At 47.2% G+C, this 18,692-nt stretch overlaps 1 protein-coding gene across 1 annotated transcript in view; it reads right to left on the bottom strand.

Moving 5' to 3' along the window:
• The window catches only part of MYBPH (myosin binding protein H), a 223,562-nt gene extending 207,184 nt beyond the window's left edge, over positions 1-16,378 (bottom strand). The window contains exon 1 of the mRNA XM_069633675.1: positions 16,013-16,378. Coding sequence (XP_069489776.1) covers positions 16,013-16,325 — 313 coding nt within the window. The 5' untranslated portion in view covers positions 16,326-16,378. The remainder of the gene's footprint in view (positions 1-16,012) is intronic.
• Positions 16,379-18,692: the final 2,314 nt, after the last annotated feature.

The following is an 18,692-nucleotide window of genomic DNA, read 5'->3' as shown; positions in this document are numbered from 1 at the left end:
TATATGTTGTTAGGTTTATGTGTAAAATGAGGAAAGTTGCCATGTAGTGACTTTTTAGGTGAGAAATTGAAAATTGTAAAATGAAAACTCCAGTGGTGCATTCATCCCTCACATAGTTTCAACTACCTAACTCCAGGGGCCTATTCACATAGGGGCTGGGCCTTGGGGTGGAGGGGACTGTAGGGGTCCAATTAAGTTCAGGGCAAATAAGCTAGCACCTCCTAATTTTAATATTTCAGAGGTGTGGCTTTAAGGTTAAAAGGTGGATGTACAAGCCAATATCTTTTACATTTTATGTGGTTGAAATGATGAAAATTGAATGATTGATTGATGGTCATAGATCTATAAAGTGACTGATAATCAAAACTGGGAGATAGTTTTAGGGTGAAAATAAGGGGATCAGAGATGTTTCTAGAATCACAATCAGGAGCTAGTGCCATGTGTTGATATGTGAATAGAGGAGCCTGGCATCAGCATTAGTTTATATAAACAAGGGAGCAAGAAATATCTGACATCAACTGTGTTTTCAGTGTCAGGTATAAATGGATGGGGGCAAAGATATGTGAAATCAACAATGGGCACATATTTTGGATGTGAACATGTGGGCAGAGAGAGCATGCATCAGCAAGGGGAGTTTTTTAATTGTTGTTTTATAACATGCTTAATACCAGGGACAAGTTTCTAAGCACGAGCCCGGGATACAAATTTGTGTTACTATGCGTGGTCTTGCTTCCAAGATGAACACATTGCCCCTGAGATATCCTCCCAGCCTTATGTTAGCGTGGCATACAAATAAGAAGCGCTGAAATATTTGATATCACCAGGCTCATCTGTGTCAGGTGTAACTGCAAATTGCTTTGCTATGTGGCCTCAACAGTGGGCACCTATGTTGGATGTACATATGAGTGCATGGTGATCACTGGTTAGATGTATTAGGCACAGAGTCGAATATATCAGTTTTTGCTTCTGTGTTCGCATGGGAAAGGCATTTGACAGGCCCTGGTCTAATGGTACTACCTGCCCATAAGATGGTAACAGCTGGAAAGTGGTGCAAGTACCTGGGCATATGGTAGCTGTTACTGGCAAATTCCTATGTCATGGCTAAACACAATCCAACACTTTTGTCTTTGCCAATGCTTGTTTTTAACAGTACTAAAGTAAAATGACATATATACCATTTATAAATCAAGTGACTAGAGGCACATTTAGTTAAGACAATTTTATTACATAAGTAGCGTTTTTTTTAGCTGCAATTAAGCCATTAACTCTCCGAATAGTGCCTTGAAATAAGACCTGCAGGCACTTACAGCACTATGTTTGATATTACTGGTTGATAGAGCTAGCTCAAAGAGATACCAGGAGGATATGCTTTGGAAGGGGAGAGGCAGGTAGCAGATGGGAATGTGGTAGTGAGTAGCCTAGCCATGGGCAGCCAAAGTGAGGGTAAATTACCAAACCGCACTTTCAAGCTGCCTCTCTCTCCTCACATCTTATTTCTCTTCTAGCTGTACTCCAATGCAATAGTTCTGGCTTGCCACCTAATAGCCAATAGTAAAATTCAAATCAAACATGCCACAGTGCAGCATCATCAGCTATCAGGGTTAGCCATAAAATGGGGAGTAGAGCGATCTGGCATCAAGTGGGTGTCAGTGTTAGATGTACACAAGTCAAACAGAGATATATGCCATAACCCCCAGTTGAAAATGTTAGACATTAAAGGGTAGAATTAGATTAACTGTGAATAACGGCAAAAGGGATACATCTGCTTTTTGTTTACAGTGGATGCTGATGCACCATTTTAGCCAGATATCCAGGAACCTGCAAAGTGTTAAAAAAGGACGAACTAAGATATCTGTGCTCCTTTTATTTAAACTTGACACTGTAAAGCACTGTAGGCACCAGATTTGTGCCTAACCCTTTTCTTTGATCTGACACTAATAAACACTTTACCTGGTGGTATCTCAGTGGGCCTCATTAAAAATTGGGTGGCATTCCAGTGGTAAATCAGCAGATATACCGCCCAACAGAATTACTGTTACTGCCACTTGGTCCAGCGGATTTACCGCTGGATTGCAAGTGTTGGTGGCAGTGTTAGTCCCCATTAATTTGGAGTCCATAGCACTTCACTGGGGCTTTCAACGGAATTACCGCTACATTTATTCTGCAGATGCTGACATTTTTTGGCAGAAAGTGAGAGGATTTACCTCCAGCATGGTAAATTACCCACGCCAGGGCAAACTTATAGCATGGAAGAGTGGAAAAAGAGGCAGTATACTTCTACAGCAACTTTTTTCCCACACCGCCATAATCGTATTGAGGCCCATTGTCTCTTATTTAACCCCACTACTGATGCAAGCTGTTGAAGTCCGATATCTGAGCTCTACATATTTGCACTTGATGATCAGCGACTTCTTCCCTGCTCTCATGTACACTCTTCACTAACACTTGCGCTCGATGGCAAACATCTCTACTCCTCTAATCACCCAAAGCTGGCGCCCACCGTTGGTGTCGGTGGATTCCTGATCTTCTTATATACAGCCGGACACTAATTCGTAGTTTCTCTGTCGTTATCTCTGTGCCTCTTACTCCTATCTGACACTGGTGATGGTTGTTGATGCCAGACATCTGATTTCCTGCTATTTATACTCGACACTGAGGCCCGCTGTTGATGCTTAGAGATTTCTTGGCTCCCCTCATTTGTACTCTTCAGAGACACTTGGACCTGATGCCAGATATCGCTTCTCTAATTTGTACCTGCCACTGATGTACACTTTGAATATCAGTTGCAACAGCAGTGTCAGCTGGACATGGCGGCAGAAGGGAGATCACTGACTATCAATAGGCGACATTGGTGCAAAGTGTAATTCACATTGGAGATATGTTATGTTATGTTAATGGACATTTGTATACTGTGTTTCACCATTGGTATGGTCTCAACGCGCTGTAGGTTGAACGCCCTCAGGACCAGAGTCCAGATCAGTGGAGATAGGCTGAGCAGTCAATAGTGCGTGTGTGCACTCTGTGTGTGTGTGCAGCTAGACCGCATTATTTGTGGTGGCTAGCTGCATCCTACTGCTGGAAGTAGCTTATAGGGTATGTGAGACAGGTAATATGTGTGCTACTTGATATGTTACACACCTTTGTATGTGCCTCACTGCCATTGTTATGGCATTATAGCGCTTTTGGCGGGGGCGGGGGGCTTTGGCACACCGCAGTATGAAAATAAGCAGAGAGTTGCATTGCAAGAAACTGTAGAAAGTATAGTTCTAGCCAAATTTGCAACTATTAGCTGATATGAGCAGTGTGGAGACATTATATAAGCCACGGGTCGTATAGTGTTCAAGCGCAGCATGGACTCCTATGTCAGACAGTATGTGCACCTAGGCCACATTTTTAGTGGGACTCAACTGTATTCTATGGGGCACAGCGCTAAAGTTGGATCGGGGCAAAGCAAGTCTATCAATCACCAAAGCAACTGTTTCAAGTTGATGGTTCTGCAACACTGCACATGCACAATACATAACATGCAGTCCTATGCAGATTGCATGCACATTTGGCAAAGATGTCAATGATGCTTTGCAATGCATATTTTTGAGTCAGACCGAGGCCCAGACCCACCATACTATGAAAGCCACCAGATAGACCCAAGAGACATGTCACAATTTCACAAATGGGATCTATGTATCATAGACCAAACACACGCCCAACTATCTGAAATGAGCATTCCTGGAAAGTGTGAATATGGAAACAGAGAGATCTTGGAGTCAGATGAAGGTCTCTTGCCAATCCTTGGCTAAACAATACCCCACTGTGCGATTCCCGCTTCACCGGAAAGGGGCCTTTTTCCAATTCCATTAGAGCTCATAAGCTGACAGCATACTCATCCCCTAACCTGCTCCCTTTTCTTTTCCTATTCAATATTCCTGATCCCCCCCACCACCACACTATCACTGTTCCCTTGCATTGTCAATGGGTGGGTTCCACCCCATCTTACACCCTCTTCACGCCGCCATCATCTTTCCAAGGGTATTTCAATGGGGGCCTATGCCCCTATGCCTGCACCACAGCCCTTACCCCCTCCTGCTGCTCCTGCCTATCCCGGTGATGCAGCGTACACCTTACTCTGCACCTATACTCTGTTCCCCCATGTAGTCAGCTGCATGCTTTGGCAATGGAGCAACTTTCTACACCAGGCCTATGTTTCCATGTCCAGAACAAAGAACTGACTACTTCGGGCACCAAGACATCGGGCAGCCTTGTTTAGACTAATGCCACATTCCCGCACCCTAACATTGGAGTTCAGTGTAAGTTGTAATTAAAGGGAACAGAGATATCTGGCATCAAAATAGGAGTTCAGTGTCAGGTGTAATTAAGGGGAGCAGAGATATATCGCATCAACATTGGAGTTCAGTGTCAGGTGTAATTAAAGTGAGCAGAGATATCTGGCATCAACATTGGAGTTCAGTGTCAGGTGTCATTGGGGGAGCAGAGATTCTGGCATCAACACTGGAGTTCAGTGTCAGGTGTAATTAAGGGGAGCAGAGATATCTGGCATCAAAATAGGAGTTCAGTGTCATGTGTAATTAAGGGGAGCAGAGATATATGGCATCGACATTTGGGTTCATTGTCAGGTTTAATTAAAGGGAGCCGATATATCTGGCATCAACATTGGAGTTCAGTGTCAGGTGTCATTTGGGGAGAGGAGATATCTGGCCTTAACATTGGAGTTCAGTGGCATGTGTAATTAAAGGGAGCAGACATATCTGGCATCAACATTGGAGTTCAGTGTCAGGTGTAATTAAAGGGAGCAGCGATATCTGGCATCAACATTGGAGTTCAGTGTCAGGTGTCATTGGGGGAGCAGACATATCTGGCATCAACATCGGAGTTCAGTGTCAGGTATAATTAAGGACAGCAGAGATGCCTGGCATCAACATTGGAGTTCAGTGGCAGGTGTAATTAAAGGGAGCAGAGATATTTGGCATCAACACTGGAGTTCAGTGTCAGGTGTAATTAAAGAGAGCAGAGATATCTGGCAAAAAAAATAGGTGTTCAGTGTCAGGTGTAATTAAGAGGAGCAGAGATATATGGCATCAACATTGGAGTTCAGTGTCAGGTGTAATTAAAGAGAGCAGAGATATCTGGCATCAAAATAGGAGTTCAGTGTCAGGTGTAATTAAAGGGAGCAGAGATATCTGGCATCAACATTGGAGTTCAGTGTCAGGTGTCATTGGGGGAGCAGAGATATCGGGCATCAACACTGGAGTTCAGTGTCAGGTGTAATTAAGGGGAGCAGAGATATATGGCATTAACATTGGAGTTCCGTGTCAGGTGTAATTAAAGGGAGCAGAGATATCTGGCATCAACATTGGAGTTCAGTGTCAGGTGTAATTAAAGGGAGCAGAGATATCTGGCATCAACGTTGGAGTTCAGTGTCAGGTGTCATTGGGGGAGCAGAGATATCTGGCATCAACATTGGAGCTCAGTGTCAGATGTAATTAAGGGGAGCAGACATATATGGCATCAACATTGGAGTTCAGTGTCAGGTGTAATTAAAGGGCGCAGAGATATCTGGCATCAACGTTGGAGTTCAGTGTCAGGTGTCATTGAGGGAGCAGAGATATCTGGCATTAACATTGGAGTTCAGTGTCAGGTGTAATTAAGGGGAGCATAGATATATGGCATCAACATTGGAGTTCAGTGGCAGGTGTAATTAAAGGGAGCAGAGATATCTGGCATCAACATTGGAGTTCAGTGTCAGGTGTCATTGGGGGAGCAGAGATTTCTGGCATCAAAATTGGAGTTCAGTGTCATGTGTAATTAAGGGAAGCTGAGATATCTGGCATCAACATTGGAGTTCAGTGTAAGGTGTAATTAAATGGAGCACAGATATCTGGCATCAACATTGCAGTTCAGTGCCAGGTGTAATTAAGGGGTGCAGAGATATCTGGCCCCAACTGTGGATGAACATGTCAGTTGTACATAAGGGGAACAGAGATCTTGGGCATCAGCAGTAGCCATGAGTATCAGGTGAGTAAAAGAAAGCAGAGACATCTGCCATAAACATTGCATATGAGAGCGCCAGGCGACCACTCCATTGGTGATAGTGTGCAGTATAAATATTCTTTAACATTAACATGAGTGCCACGTTTGAAAACGAGAGCACAGATATCTGGCCTATACACTGGGCATCAGTGCCAGGTGCAAATAAAAGGAGCTGACAACACATCAGCTTTAGTGCCAGGTGGAAGTAAATGGAGTAGAAATAACTTGCATCAACAGTGGATGATGAAGTCAGGTGTCAATAAGGGGAGCAGTGGCATCTACCATCAACCGTGGGTTTACTGAGAGGTGTAAATGGCGAAAGGAGAGCCATCTGGATCAGCAGTGCACATACAAGACAATTGTAAAGGAGGGAGCCGCGACATCTGGCATCAACATTGGGTGTTAGTGTTGGCTGTAAATTACAAGAGCTGAGATACCTGAGATCAACAGCAGACATTAGTTTCAGGTGTAAGTTGGGGACGCTGAGCTATGTGCATGGCCAGTGGGTATTAGTACGAAGTGTGAATTAGGGGTGCATGGCCATTTGATAGAAAAAGTGGACATCGGTGTCCAGAGCATACAAGGGGTCCAGAACTAGTGGACATCAGTGTCAGTTGCAATTAAGGGTTGTGAGCGATATTTGGCAGCATCAACTGAGTTTATTAATTTCAGGTGTAAATTGAGCAACGTTATCTGGGACGAGCAGCAGACGTTTGTGTAAAAGGTAAGTAAGGAGAGCTGAGATCTTTTTGGTGTGTAACGAAGAGTCTGCCGGTATCAGGGGATAGGAGAGAACAGTGGGATCTAGGCGGCGTGTATGAGTGTGTACGTATTAAACTCTCAACTCTGAAAGTCAGAAATATAACAAGGAAAAGGGCACAATTTAGGACACCCCTGTGTCCCTGGAATATACAAGAGGGCATCAGTGGGAAAGGCCAACACACCCAAGGTTTGTATTCCAGCCCATCTGGAGAAACCAGCCATATATCAAATAGGTTTGGCTGCAAGTTTTTTAAAATCGCCACTAGGTTCATATTTACATTATACAAATGTTTTGATAATTGTTCGGCAATAAATCCAGCCATGGCAGGCTGTACTGGCAACAAGCACTGCCCAATTTAATAGGCCTGATTTAGAACAGAGTCACTAGTTAAGCAATAAGCCCAGAGCGGAGGGGGGGGGCATTACCACTTCAGGTAATGCCCCAGGGCCCATATTTACAGGCCCGATCGAAGCGGTAATGCCCCCTGCGAGGGGCTTATTGCTATTAGTACCCCGGCTCGTAAGGCCTGGGTACTAAAAGCATTTTTTTTCTGTTAAAATAAAATCGCAAAAAAATGGCTGCCAGGGAAGGGAACACGAAGTCCGTTTTCCCTTTCCATGGCACCCATTAAAACTAGGTCTAAAAAAGAAAAACAAACAAAATGCCAACCCTGGAAAGGAGGAAGGGACTAAGTGTAGTCCCTTATCCTTTCCATAACGGCCTGTCGCAGTTCGTAAGTAGACAAGCTGGGGACAGAAAGTGTTCCCAGAGCATCCATCCCGAAATGGACGTTAAAGAAGGTAAGTAGGGTTGGGAGGGCGGGGAGGGAATTCTGTGGATGGGGGAGAGGAGAGCGAAAGACTTACCTGATACTTCGGCGAGGGGAGATGGCGGCCGCAAGCCCTGAGGAGGCTCCGGGTGGTGGGATTGCCGTCTGGTAATGTCTGCGTTCTGAGCCTCCCCATTGCCTGGAAGGCCACCACCCCCCCTCGGCGGGTACTAATATTCTGGAGAGCCTGCCACAACAGGCATTATTGCCGTTAGCATAGGTGTGCTATAGAATTTCTTTTAGGGCAGCCAGTGAATGCAAAGTTCACCAACAATTCCCAATCCCCCCCCCCCAAAAAAAGAAAACAACGCTGCAAAAAAAGATCACAATCGGTAAAACGAAAAGTCAGCTTGTTAGGAAGTGAACATCCCTTTTCTGTTTCAATGATATTGATCTGCATAAAGAGAAGAGCTGTAGCCTGGCTGATGGTAACATGGAGGCATAACAAGTATGTTTACAATCTCTTTAAAAATGGGCAGGGGGCTGGATGCGGCAGGTGGAAGGGTGGTGAGTGGGAAGCGAGAGGCTAGCCTCCATCCCATATTGCAGGTTAGTACCTAGAGAAAAGGCTGCTTTATGAGGTCACGGATTGGCTAAGCAATAATAGTGATGGCCATACCAGGTGGTAACAGCCCACCACCCAGTAAGCCCCACTGCAGAGAGGTTCTCTAGCATGGGAGTCTGGGCATTACCATCCTGGGACAGCCTTCCACTCAAGTCATTATTGTATTTAGCACCCGGAGATGTCATCTGGGGAGATAATAGTTTGTTTTTTGACAACAACAAAAAAAGATTGCATGAGGGTATGGCCGAGCACCAAGATGGCTCCTTGATCAGGATGCTCCATGGTAGTGGTGAAAAGAATGTGGGTTTTGTTGCTCTTATTGCAACATCCCAATTGCAAACTGTGTGGCCTCACTGCCGAAAGAAATGGCTTGGAGTAGAGGAAACCATTGGTTCTCTGATGAGGGACTGATGAGGAGTCACAATCTTGGTGAGGTCCACTGTGCTGAGAGGAAGATGGGGGCAAACAAATGAGCCTAGCCGCTGGGGACTGAGATGGACCTGAGGTGCAGCGAGCTGAGTTGATCGGCCCTGGGCATTCTCCTCACAAAGTGAGAAGGAGAAAACCTAGAGTGGATGTGAAAGGGTCCATTCACAAATGGGGGTGGGGATCTGAAGCCGGATCAGGCACCACCACTGCACTGCTCCATGGTAGGCCCAGGAGTGCTTCAGTTTCATTTATTTATTAATTTTATTTGTTGATAGCGCCCAGGGCCCAGAGGTCTCACGGTGCTAGAAGAATACATTGCAATGTGGGCATTGGGACAGGTACAAGGTTACAGCTACAGTTTGGTTAAAGGTACAGTCTTGGTTACAGGCGGTACATTTCAGGTAGTATTGTTAGGCATATTTGTCAAATTGTGCAGTTTTTATTTTTTTTGTGAAAGATCAGGTACAAGGGTTCTTCTTGGATAGAGGATGGGAGAGTGTTCCAGAGCGTTGGAGCAATAATGTTAAAGCTTGTTCCACTCGCTCTTTTCCTGATGAATCTGGGGGTAATAAGGGAGATCGAGGAGGAGCGATGTTGTGGAGGCAACAGTGAGTGACTGATAAGATTTTTAACTCTATGCGTGCCGTGATTGGTAGCCAATCTGCTTCGCAGTCTCACCAGGGCAATGTGATCCTATCGTTTCAGGTCCCACACTGCCCTGATGGTGTTGTTTTGGATCAGCTGTAGTTTGTTGTGGTTTTTAGTGGAGGTTCCTGCGGGGATGACATTGCAGTAATCCAATTTGCTGCCAGTTATGGCTCTGGCCAGCGACGGACGAGGCTACCGCCTTGACATGTTTATGCATGTTTAGTTCTGAGTCAAGATAGATCCCCAGCGTGTTGACATTGGTTGATACTGGTGTGATGTTCCCGTCGATGCAGAAAGAGGTAAATGCAGGGTCAAAGTGTTTAAGGAGGTGCAGAGAGCCGACATTGAGCAGATCAGTCTTGTCATCGTTCAAACAGAGATGGTGTATAGCCATCCAGGACTGAATGATGCTGTAGATGTGGTTGATATTTGCTGAGTCAAGTTCATGGAAGCCTGTGAGTTTGAGGAGGACCTGTGTATCATCAACAAACTTTGTGTTTGGAATATTGAAACTGGTGGTCAAAGAGTGGTTTGGTGTACATATTGTACAAAGTAGGTGAGAGGCAGGAGCCTTGTGGGGCACCATAGGGGACAGCAATGGGGTTGGCTGCCTTGGACGGGGCGAATACCCTGGAGGTTCGTCCACTCAAGGCGCACTTGATCCAGTTAGCCGCTTTGAGGGAGAGGTTGAACGTGACAGTGAGGTGGTGGCATAGGATATTGTGGTCGACGAGATCAAAGGCCACCGAGAGGATGGAGAGATCCCCTGTGTACCGTATGTGGTCAAACTGAATTTTTAGGTCGAGGAGGGCCGTTTGTGCCTGCGCTTGTCTTCTTGGTGTTGGCCAGGCCTCCTACATATCAAATCTGATCCAGGCTGCTGAGTTCGTTCAATCCTATGTTTGTCCCACTACTGCTGCATTTATATATCTGAGGAACATTTAGAGGTTGATTTTTTTCTTGATTGTATTGTGACAGAGACCAGCCAAAGCCCACTCTTGAGTCACTCCACTTCTTTCTAATGCAAGTAGATCTCAACAGCCTGCAAGAGACATTGGGCCTCATTACGACCCAGGCGGTAAGTTACCGCCTGGGCCGTGACTTTACCACCATGGCGTAAACTACGTTTACGCCATGGTGGTTGGCGGACTTACCGCCCCATTCCGACCTTGGCGGGGCGGTAAGTCCCCAATCCCCATTTACCCTTCCCCATTCCCATTTTTGCCCCATAGGGTATAATGGGAGTGGGGAAGGCGTTAATTACGCCACCGTAAATTACGGTGGCGTAATTAACTCCATGGTCCCTTAGCGCCATGGATTTTAACACCTGCTAAAAGCAGGTGTTAAAAGCGCCATGGCGCTAAGGGACCTCGTACTCAGGCGGTAAGGGTCGGCGCTGTTAACGCTGCCATTAACCCCTTACCGCCTGGGTCGTAATGAGGCCCATTGTGCATGAAGGGATTAACTGTAAACTGAAGTATTTTCTGATGATCTCTGCAGGTTAATATATTTGCAAAACAACTAAACAGGTTATTATGCTAAAATATTGCGATGTGTCAGGATGGATAGATCAAGGACGTTGGTGTCCAGCCACGATTTCAGAAGTTCGAAAGTAGTCCTTCATTTCTCTGAGGTTGATAAATCAAGTACCATTTAAATTGGGTAATAACAGATATTAGTACCCCGGCGAGAGACAATCAGAATGAAACAAGCATTCTGATTGGCTCTCGCCAGGTCCATACCCGGCCGGGAATCCCTCCGTCGGGATTCCATGGCCTTTTTCCCCGGCGAGGGGCGTGGCAACCCCTCAGCCTATGGGGAGGCTCGAAGCGGGGCCTCCCCGTGGCTGAGAGTCTGCCTTCGCCCCCCGCCAGGGACTCGGGTATTTTTTTTTCTCCCTTCCCTCTCCTCCCTCCCACCCGCCCCCCCCAACTTACCCTCTTGTTTCTGCGTCCCCGGCGGGGGATGAGGGAAGTCTCCAGCTGTGTGGAGACTCGGAGCGGGGCCATCCCCGCTCCGCGCCTCCACACGGCTGGGGGCTTTCCTCATCCCCCGCTGGGGAGGGAGGTATGTTTTTTTTTTTCCCCTCCCAACCCCGCTTACCTTTTTCTTGATCCTTTTTTGCGTTCCTGGCGGGGGACGAGGGAAGTCTCCAGCCGTGTGGAGACTCGGAGCAGGGCCATCCCCGCTCCGTGCCTCCACACGGCTTGGGGCTTTCCTCGTCCCCCGCCGGGGACGCAGGTACGTCTTTTTTTTTTTTTTTTTTTTTTTGTCCCCTCCCAACCCCACTTACCTTTTTCTTGATCCTTTTTTGGGAGCGGACGCGCTGGGAACACATGTGTTCCCAGCGCGTCCGCTCCCGATGACCGCCATGGAAAGGGAAAACAGACTCGTTTCCCTTTCCATGGCGGTGGCCATTTTCTTGGCCGTTTCTTTTTTTCTGTCCCGACACGCTGCAGCGTTTCGGGACAGAAAAAAATTGCTTTTAGTACCCCGGTCACGCAAATATTGCAGGCCGGGATACTAATAACAATATGACCCTCGCGGCGGGGGCATTACCGACTATGGGCCCCGGGGCATTACCTGAGTCGGTAATGCCCCCGCCGCTCGGGTCATATTGCTTAATTAGTACCCGGCAAGGGCGCAATCAGAATGAAAGAGTCATTCTGATTGGCCCTCGCCAAGTCATTACCAGGCTGGGAATCCCTCTGTCGGGATTCCACAGCCTTTGTCCCCGGCTGGGGGCGTGGCAACACCTCAGCCAATGAGGATGCTCGAAGCGGGGCCATCCCCGCTCCGAGCCTCCCCACCGCTGAGAGGCTGCCTTTGTCCCCTGCCGGGGACTCAGGTAAAGCTTTGGCTTTTTTATTTTCTCCCTCCCTCCCTCCTCCCGCCTCCCTTCCCTCCCTACCCCACTTACCTTCTATCCTTGTCCCTGGTGGGGAACGATGGCAGCCTCCAGCCGTGTGGAGGCTCGGAGCGGGGCCATCCCCGCTCCGAGCCTCCACACGGCTGGAGGCTTCTATCGTCCCCCGCCGGGGACCCAGGTACGTTTTATTTTGATTATTTTTCTCCATTCCGCACTCCCAACCGTACTTACCTTCTTTTTTTTTTTTTTGGCAGCAGACGGAAACGCTTCTGTTTCCAGCGCGTCTGCTCCCGATGGCCGCCATGGAAAGGGAAAATGAACTCTGTTTTCCCTTTCCATGGCGGCCATTTGCCACCGCAGCATTTAGGGACAAAAAAAAAAAAACATTTAGTGCCCCGGTCACATGGTTTTTGCCGGCCGGGGTACTAATAGCTATATGCCCCTCGCGGCGGGCCCCGGGGCCTTCGTTAAGGCCCTCACTTCACTCAGGCCTATAACTATGGGCCCTGGGGCATTACCTGAGTTAGTAATGCCCCCGCCGCTCGGGGCACATTGCTTAATTATGTAATTTAGAAGTAGGATGGACCAGCATGAAGCACTGTATAGAATCCTGAAATTATGATGTATTATTTGCCACTCCATCAAATTACAGGGCGCAATTTAAGATGCAATTTGCATGCAATATAAACTGGGCATGTGAGGCTGTACCATACATGAGACACGAGATGTTAACCTGCATTAGATGGCATTGCAGAGGCATTTTGCACTGTCCTAGCAAATGATGGCAGCACCAATACATGTGAGTCTCTACCTGTCGTATGGTGAATTTACCAGCATATTACTTATTTACTGGCATTAGATGCCTTTGCTGGGGATTTGAGGCTGCACTTGGCATACAATGGAAGCACCTAGGCATGTGAGGCTGTACCTTGCATATGGTAACAATGTCATAAATTGGTGACATTAACAGGCATCACATGTTTTTTTCTGGAACTTGTGGGGATGCCAATGGCACATGATAGCAGCATCTGTACATGAGAGGCTTCACCTTACATTTGGTGAATATGCCAGGGATATGAAATGTCAAGTGGCATTCCCATTTGAGCCCCATAGGGCTCAATGGAAATGGGGAGGATGGTTGCAGCGGTGCCGTTCATAACGGTACCGTTGCTACCATCCAGTTCTGCTCGCGGGTGCTGCTCTGCACGCCTGGTCTGACCAGGTGTACAGAGATGCCCCCGCGAGCAAACTCGGAATGTTGCAGCATGGCAACAACGGTGCCGGTAGCACTACCGGCGCCGTTGTTGCCTTACCGCAACATTAGTAATGAGGCCCATTGTGTTGATTAGCACAGTGTATTTAACATTATCGAGGCGAAAATAATGCATGGACCTTGGAATACAAAAATCGATCAAGCCAATTAATACGATTAAAGCATGCCTAAAAGCTGAGTCAGCTAATCAGACTGGCTGAGTCAGCTTTTAAACCGGTGCAACCTCATTTATGCCCTGGCCTAACTACAGCTTGATAAAAACGAAGCAACGACTATGAATTAATGGGATCATACCAAAATAAAGGATGAAAAAATGTCGAAGTCCAAAATACTGAATTTCCATAGCCCGATTTTAGCCTATCTATATGTGGGAGAGGGTTAAGTTAATTAAAAAAGGTAGAAGGCTACTGGGGTGGTTGGGGTCTCCACCCACATATATATATGTGGTAAAATGGGGTAAAAAACAAATCGGTATTTAGAGATTCGACATTTTCTTTTCGAAATAATCACATAGATCCAGAATACAGTAAGTGTGTGCAGGGGAGTTGCTAGGTCTGGAAAAGACCCGGGGCTACGCTGAAGTCGGAACCGTCGGGACTGGGGGCTAGCTAGCCTTTTGGCTGTAGCTCCTGAGATTCTATCCGGGGCTACAACCAAAAGATCAGGGGCTATAGCCCCCTTAGCCCCCCCCTAGCAACGCCCCTGAGTGTGTGGCTTGAAAATTCACCATATTTTTATATAAACTTCAAGCCAGCTTCCGATAGCATGTCCGAGTCTCTCCTACTTTTGATGAGAAGAACCGGCAGTTGGAACTCGAAATAAAAAGTATGAAAAGGACAGATTTTTAAATCTGTTATTTTTTTTAATAGGCCACACAATTGCATTTTCCAGCAAACCACCAAAGGGGTGAAAGTATGGCACATATTTCGAGTATGTGGCTTGTTGACTCAAGTGCTCACTCAGACTCACGCAAACATACACACAGGTCCACCAGAGAACCACCGTCCCTCAGCGAGTAAGGACAACGCCCCGAGAAACCACACACACAATTTCTCTTTTTTTCAATAGAACACACCCGCACGCAAGAACATCCACGCCATGCTATGTGTCGCAGAATTGTAAAACACAATTTTTCTAACAAAGCAGCATGCCTCACACTCAAACACGACCTCATTCCGCATGCAGAGAGAACAACAGCACACCGCGTCGAGCACAAACAAGTCTAAAATCCTGCATCCCACAAGAAAACCACAGGTACGCATGCAGCACACTACACAATTCATCCAACAACTTGATCCATAACAAAACATGTATTAATACCCACCGCACGAGTTGCTGTTACAGGCACACACCAGATCCCCACTACAAACCACTTCATGCAACACAAACAGACTCACTTTTTAGAGTACAGTCGCACCCATTCACCCCCACCCGGCAGCTCGCCAAATGAATAAACCCAGTCCAGAAATCCAAAGTGCAAGCAAAAGCAGCACTTCCAGCACTCAGCACGAGAGCCAGGTACACACACAGCACACATACAGGCCAAAGGTACACAAACTCCAACAGCACATCTTGCATCCCACAAAACAAAGCAAACAGTGGGACCAAAAACAAATCCCAAAGCGCAGTGCCAACAGCACATCTTGCATCCCACAAAACAAAGCAAACAGTGGGACCAAAAACAAAGCCCAAAGCGCAGCGCGTTTACACAAACACACACATCTGATCCAGCAACCCGCATCATTACCAAAAACTCACCAACCCCCTTCAGACACAACTTCCAGCAGCATGCCTTGCTCCAGAGAGCGCATATCACACCCACAACACCCCATGCAACACTCAAACCCTCACTCTATGGGGTACACCAAACAGCACTATGCGACCCGCTACAGCACACCACAATGCATCAAGCCAACCCAACACCTCCACGAAGCAAGCAAAAGCAAACACGGATTCAGAGCTGGCCTCACACCCAAAAACGCTGAAACACTATCAGCCGTGCCCACACGACCATAGAACACATCCCACCCACCAGCAAAATCGAACCCTAACACAAGCAGCGTAGGTCCAACCCAATACTAGTCTCCGGCTGCAGAGAACAATCCCGCACTTCCACGCCAAGAGGCCAAGGAAGTGGCAAGCGCGGCACTTGACACACGCCGAGCAACAGAGTATTCAAAAGTAAGTGCAGGTGGCATAGCCAACGCTAAAAGGGGAACTCTCCTCACGGTATAACCATGCGTTTGATAACTGTCCGATTAGCAAAGCCGCTTATTAAGATCATGATCTAGATTTGGGAAAAAATGGACAACTAGTGAATAAAATAGGTTCGCAATTTTAAGAGAAAACGATTTTTTTTTAATTAAGGTGTTTTGAATGAGTTCAGGTTCGTTATTAGTCTTAAACTTGGTTCTAGGCGACACTGTTGATGGACCTGTCATTTGGCTAATTTTCCATATCCATGATATTGCCATGGACTTCCGTCCACCCGTTTCTCTATCCCACACCAGAGCCTTTCGTTGCTGCTGGATTTCCCCATGGCCACCTCTCTAGTCAATCCTGCCTGCACCGACGCCCTTCCCGCGCCTTACCTTGCTTGGGTTTCTCGGGTTCTGCTGGTGGCGGTGGCGGCGCAACCTCTGCCGGCTTCTCGGGTTCCGCCGGGGCAGCGGGCTCCACAGGGGCAGCCTCTGCCGGGGCCTCGGCTGGCTGTGGCTCTGCAGCAGGGCTGGGCTCCTCTGCTGGAGCAGGGGTAGGTTCTGGAGCAGGGGCAGGCTCAGGCGCGGGGGCCGGCTCAGCCACAGGAGCCGGGGCAGGCTCCGGGGCAGGGGCCACTGCCGGCTCTGCCGGCTTACTGGGAGCTTTTTTGGCCGGGGCCTTCTTGATGGGGATTTTGGCTGGCATGTTGGTTGACTCTGCTCACTCTCTGCTCACAGTCAGGACTTCGAGCTCCGCGTGGGCACCTTCTCTTTGGTTTATATAGACACGTGCGGCAGCATTTTACCATCTGTTCGGCTGGGCCCACCTCCTCCAAATCCTATTTCGAGTTACAGAGGGCGCACACAGCCCCTGTGCCAGAAATAGACCGCAGGGCCAATTCTGCAGATACTGGAGGAAACTCCCCTCTGCAGAGACACCGTTCACTGCCCCCAACACACTTGCTTTATGGCCAGCAAGGGCTGCCTGTGCGAGTCATCCTTTCTCTTTGAATGTACATGCTTGCTATCAAGCGCATTTCCATAAAAAAACAAAACATACAATGCGCAGAGGGGACGAGTGACCTTTGCACTTAGGTAGAAGCAGGTCCCATCTACTTCAAGTCTGAGTGCAAAGGTGAGGTTTAAAGTGGAGGCAAAAACACCTTCAGGCAAGCATCCCTTTTGCACACTGCAGTGCAAATGGAGTAAATGTCGCCGGCCATTTATGCATCTTAGACAAAAGCAAGACGATTCTGTAGGAATCCACAGCATTTGTGCCGGCATGAAAAGGTCACTCTCACATAAATGCTTTCGCCATTGTGCTGCTGGGGTGGCAGAGGGGGTCTATGGGGTAGCAGAATCATAAATGACATCCGCGCCTCCTCTCTGCCATACAAACATGACAGATGACTGGTGGAAAGAATTCCTGCACGGTAATAACACAAGACTAACATGTGCAGGAATAAACTTTATTGAGAAAACATTGGGAGACCTTGACGTACGAACGGACTCAATGATCATATGTACAAATGATACAAAGGGAAAAAAGTCTTCTTTTTAATACAGGAGGGATGGAATGTAAGTTGTGTAAAAATGTATATTGAATCAAACTAAATCACAATAAAAAAATTAAAAAAACATGACATGGAGTAAAATGTTTACGCATGTATTTTGCCCATTAATTTTACTCCCTGTCATCACAGACATGAGCCCCATTTCCTTTAAACATGCCTGGAAACCTAAAACAGCTGTTCAGACCAGTGGTAGACAAGAAAAATAATAAGAAACAATACTACTTAGAGAAAGAAATGTACTGAACAATGATGTAGGCACTGGGGCATATTAAGTTTTCATGCAAATATGTTCCGTGCAAGGAATGTTTGTGCCGCCGCTGCCTCGCCCATCACCTTTAGGTTAATATCATCAAACTTAATTCGAAGAACAATGAATTATGCATATTGGTCCTAATTTGCAGTAATTGTCACCGCCTGATTGCTTCCGGTCCGTTAATGCGCCAGAAGATGTAGCGAGTGATCACGCCACGTGGACTGAAAATTAGGCAATTAGCGAAAAGCGCCTGACAAGGCCCAAACCGAAGCAGAATTGCGCTTTCAGGAGTCGGAGGGCGCGTGTACCCGCGACGCCGAGCAGGAATGCAGATCTCGAATAAAGCTGTGCTGTGATTAACGAGAATGCAAGGAAGTTATGAAGATCACGAAGACACCCAAGCATGAGAACAAAGAAATTTCCCGATGGAGGAAGAGCTCCAACGCATATGTCGCCCTGATTGATGCCTGAGGGCTTGTGTGCGCTATACACATACAAAAAATAAATAAATAACCCTGGCAACAGACATTTTCCTGTACCCCAATATCAACGCCAACACCCCACCAACATTAATCTTGCCATGCGTGCCTTACCTCGGGACCATAATATTGATATGAAATAGTTGGGCAATCGCACCGCCAAGCACCACCCACCCATTCTAGGACAAGCTTCATTGATACTGTGGACCACAGGCCTATCTACTATATAGCGATTGTTGGAAGGGGTGGAAGTCCTACTTTTCATGTGGAGATTACACAGATACTTAGTGCGTGGCGGGACTATTGTGGAGAGAGCAGTCGGCAGGGATTTGTGCGTGAGAACATGATTGATATCACATGTACAGGGCCTCCTAAGGTAAGGAAGCCGCAAGATGCCTGTATGCCGGGGTTTATAGAGAACACTATTCATCATGCTTATCTGTCAAAATACAAAATCTGCTCTAAGCAGGCAAGTCTTTAGAGCAGGGGTCTGCAAGCTGTAGCTCTGCAGATGTTCTGGACTACAACTCCCATGATCACTCAGCATTTACTAAGCTGTCTAGGGTCATTGGGTTTTGTAGTCCAAAGCATCTACAGAGCCAAAGGTTGCAGAACCCTGCTTCAGAGAATAAGATCCGGCATTGGGGGCATATCCCCCTTCCACATCTTCAGGAGGGACAAGATCCTTTCATGTGAGTCAATGTAAGACCTAGCGGAGCACCGATATGCCGTCTGTCTTCTTAAATGCTGTTGGGGTCCAGGTCCTG

Source organism: Ambystoma mexicanum, chromosome 13 (assembly GCF_040938575.1).
Source record: "Ambystoma mexicanum isolate Mex_15411 chromosome 13, UKY_AmexF1_1, whole genome shotgun sequence".
NCBI lineage: Eukaryota > Metazoa > Chordata > Amphibia > Caudata > Ambystomatidae > Ambystoma > Ambystoma mexicanum.
Note: the sequence above shows the minus strand (reverse complement) of the source record. Positions and strands in the feature narration are given on the sequence as shown.